The following is a 3,442-nucleotide window of genomic DNA, read 5'->3' on the forward strand; positions in this document are numbered from 1 at the left end:
CACAAAGACCCACAATAGGATGCTTCATGAGAATAAAACCTTGAATGTTGACGCAAATACCTTTCAGCCAAGTCAAAATATGAACAGTAAAGCAAGGACATCTGCTACTACTAGTAGGGACAATAGTTTTATTGCTTTAAGAATCATACCTGTGATTGTGCGAGCACATGGGAGAGAAATAAAAATAAATGCCCTTCTAGATGATGGACGTACGAAAACTTATATTAATGAGCATATAGCTGCTGAATTGGGATTAGAAGGCATACAGAAACATGTCAATGTGAGTGTCATTAATCGAAAAGTTGAAACTATTGAAACGATGAATGTGGAGTTTGAATTAAGTAGTGTGAAAAAAGACATCTGTCTGATATCAAATTTCCAAAAGTGAGTAAGAAGGACAAAGTAGATCTATTGATTGGAAGTGACCATTCACATTTACACAGAGCTTTAGCTGTAGTCGCAGGCAAACAAGGAGAACCGATAGCCAGATTGACTCCACTCGGTTGGACATGCATTGGTGATATTGATGGCAAGCGGGAGGAAACATCATTGTTCACATTTCATGCAGCGGGAGATACACTTAGTATGGACTTAAAACAGTTTTGGGAGATAGAACGTATTGAAGTTGAAACAGATATGTCCCCACAAGACGAACTTGTAACAAACACTTTGAAAGGGTCAATAGAATACAGTGAAAATAGATATAGAGTTGGGACACCATGGAAAGAAAAGAAAGAACAATTGCCAGATAACTACAGTTCGGCTGTAAAACGTCTTGAAAATACAGAGAAAAAAATAAAAAAAGAATGATGAATTGAAACAAGTTTTTGGTTCCACAATAGAGAAGTATGTTGAAAAGGGTTATGTTAAGAAAATAGAAAACCCAGAAAAAGGGTGGTATTTACCTCATTTCCCAGTCATCAAACCAGACAGACAAACAACAAAGGTCAGGATAGTATTTGACGCGTCTGCGAAACATGACCAAGTCAGCTTGAACGACTACATTAATCCTGGGCCTAAACTGCAAAGAGAACTGTTTGACGTGTTTCTAAGATTTCGTTAAAATCCGATAGCATTAGTTTGTGATATTGCAGAAATGTATCAACAGATAGGATTAGATGTTGAAGATCAGCCATATCACAGGTGTCTATGGAGGGAATCCCATGAAATGCCAATAGAGACGTACCAGTTTACACGAGTTGAGTTTGGAGTTAACGCTTCGCCTTTTTTTGCACAATTCGTCTCAAGACATAAATCTGCATTGTTTGCAGAGCAATATCCGTTAGCCAAAGAAACAGTGTTAAATGCTACCTACATGGATGACAGTATGGATTCCGCAGAAACTGAGCAAGAAGCTAAAGCAAACATGAAGGCCAGAAAATGAATGTCAAATTCCTGTGAGGTTTTGCAAGCAATTCCGAAACTAGACAGAGCAGCCGAAATTGATATTGAAGCAAGGCATCTACCCACAACAAAAGCTCTTGGTATGACAAGGAAGGCAGAGAAAGATACATTCATATTCAAAGTTGGTGAAGAGTTAAAGTATCCACAAACACTCACAAAACGAAATGTTCTCAAAACAGGAGCAAGGATATTTGATCCTCTTGGATTTATAGCTCCAATAACTGTGAAAGGAAAGATCTTAATGCAGGAAATTTGGTTGAATAGAATTGACTTGGATGAAAAAGTTAGTGAAGGAATAGCACAGAAGTTTCATCAATGGTTTTCTGAACTGACTGAACTTAAAAAGGTTGAGATTCAACGTTGCATTATAGAAAACAATGTGGATTATCTAGTGACAGAACTGACTTTACACACATTTGTTCATGATTCAGCCAATGCTTATGGTGCTTCAGTGTATGCGAGATGTGAACATGAAAATGCACCATTAAGTGTTAGGTTCATCGCTGGAAAAAGCAGAGTAGCACTATTAGAGTCGACAAGTATTCCAAGACTGGAATTGTTAGCTGCTATGATAGGACTGAAACTAGCCCAAGCAACATGTAAAGCACTAAATATTGACATTTCAACTGTAACATTTTGGTCTGACAGCAGGAATGTGTTACAATGGATAAGAAATCAAAGTCGTCAGTTTAAAACATTCGTTGCAAATCGAATCGGTGTAATACATAGGACCACTACCCCACAACAATGGAGACATGTTTCGTCGAAAGAAAATCCAGCCGATGTAGTTTCTCGTGGTCAAACTTTGAATGAACTTATTGATTCAAAGTTCTGGTGGCAAGGACCAGAATTTCTCAAAAAACCTGAAAGCGAAAGGCCTGTAAACAAGGTTGAAATGAGAGGATGTTCTAAAGATGAGATGAAATCAAAAGTCATGCTGTTTAATTCCGATACAGAAAAAGATGCGAAATGGCGTTTGAAAGCGAAAAACTACTCGCAATGGAAAAAATGTTTGTCAGAATATTTGCTTGGGTAGTGAGATTTATTGACAATTGTACACTGACAAAAACAGACCGAGCGAGTGGTCCATTAAAAGCTCAAGAAATAGAAGAAGTAACCACAAAGATTATAAAGAGTCGCAAAAAGAACATTTTAAAGAAGAGTATGATACAATCAATAAAGGAAAAAACATTCAAAGTTCAAGCAAATTGATATAGCATATCCCAAAAATGTGATGGTATTCTGAGGTCAGATGGGAGATTGAAATATGCAGAGTATTTACCATACATCACTATGTATCCAATTATTCTACCCAGAAAAAGTGCTCTGACTAGACTGATTGTTAGAGACACACATATTAACAACAATCACAGTGGTACAAACCAAACCTTGTCAGATCTCTCCGTAAACTTTAGTATTATAGCAGCTAGGGAAGAAATAAGAGAGTATGTTGAAAGTAGTTGTTATGAATGTCGTCGTCGAAAAGTGAAACCAGGAGTACAAATTATGGCACCACTACCAAATATTCGTGTCAACGTATCACTCCGAGCGTTCGCACATACTGCTATGGACTATGGCGGGCCATACATTACCATACAAGGAAGAGGAAAACGCCGGGGAAAACGATATCTGTGTTTATTTACCTGTCTTGCAACTCGGGCACTTCATCTTGGCGTTTGGCCTTGATACGACTTCATTTCTAAATGCCTTCTACAGAATGGTTAACAACAGAAGAGGTTTACCAGTAAAGATGCTGTCAGACAATGGCAAAAATTTCATAGGAGCTGAAAAAGAACTCAAAGACTTAGTATTACAGTTAGACAAGAATCACATTGAAGGCAACACAGCAAACAAGGGCATTGAATGGCAGTTCAACCCTCCACTAGCTCCCCACTGGGGTGGAGTTCATGAGTCACTTATAAAATCAGCAAAAAAGGCCATAGTGAAGATCCTGGGAACTGCTAATGTTACTGATGAGGAATTGATGACAGCTTTCATAGGAGCAGAAGGTCTACTGGATTCCAGACCATTGACTTAT

The 3,442-nt window shown here is 38.1% G+C and overlaps 2 protein-coding genes across 2 annotated transcripts in view; both read left to right on the forward strand.

The window, feature by feature from the left end:
- Nucleotides 1-1,384: 1,384 nt before the first annotated feature.
- Nucleotides 1,385-2,440, forward strand: LOC128245918 (uncharacterized). Its single transcript, XM_052964138.1, has one exon. The coding sequence runs from the start codon at nt 1,385-1,387 to the stop codon at nt 2,438-2,440; it is 1,056 nt and encodes a 351-aa protein (XP_052820098.1).
- Nucleotides 2,441-2,977: 537 nt separating this feature from the next.
- LOC128245919 (uncharacterized) overlaps nt 2,978-3,442 on the forward strand; it is a 675-nt gene continuing 210 nt past the window's right edge. Inside the window, exon 1 of the mRNA XM_052964139.1 lies at nt 2,978-3,413. Within this exon, the coding sequence (XP_052820099.1) occupies nt 2,978-3,413 (436 nt within the window). The remainder of the gene's footprint in view (nt 3,414-3,442) is intronic.

This window comes from Mya arenaria, chromosome 9 (genome assembly GCF_026914265.1).
Source record: "Mya arenaria isolate MELC-2E11 chromosome 9, ASM2691426v1".
In the NCBI taxonomy this organism is placed as follows: domain Eukaryota; kingdom Metazoa; phylum Mollusca; class Bivalvia; order Myida; family Myidae; genus Mya; species Mya arenaria.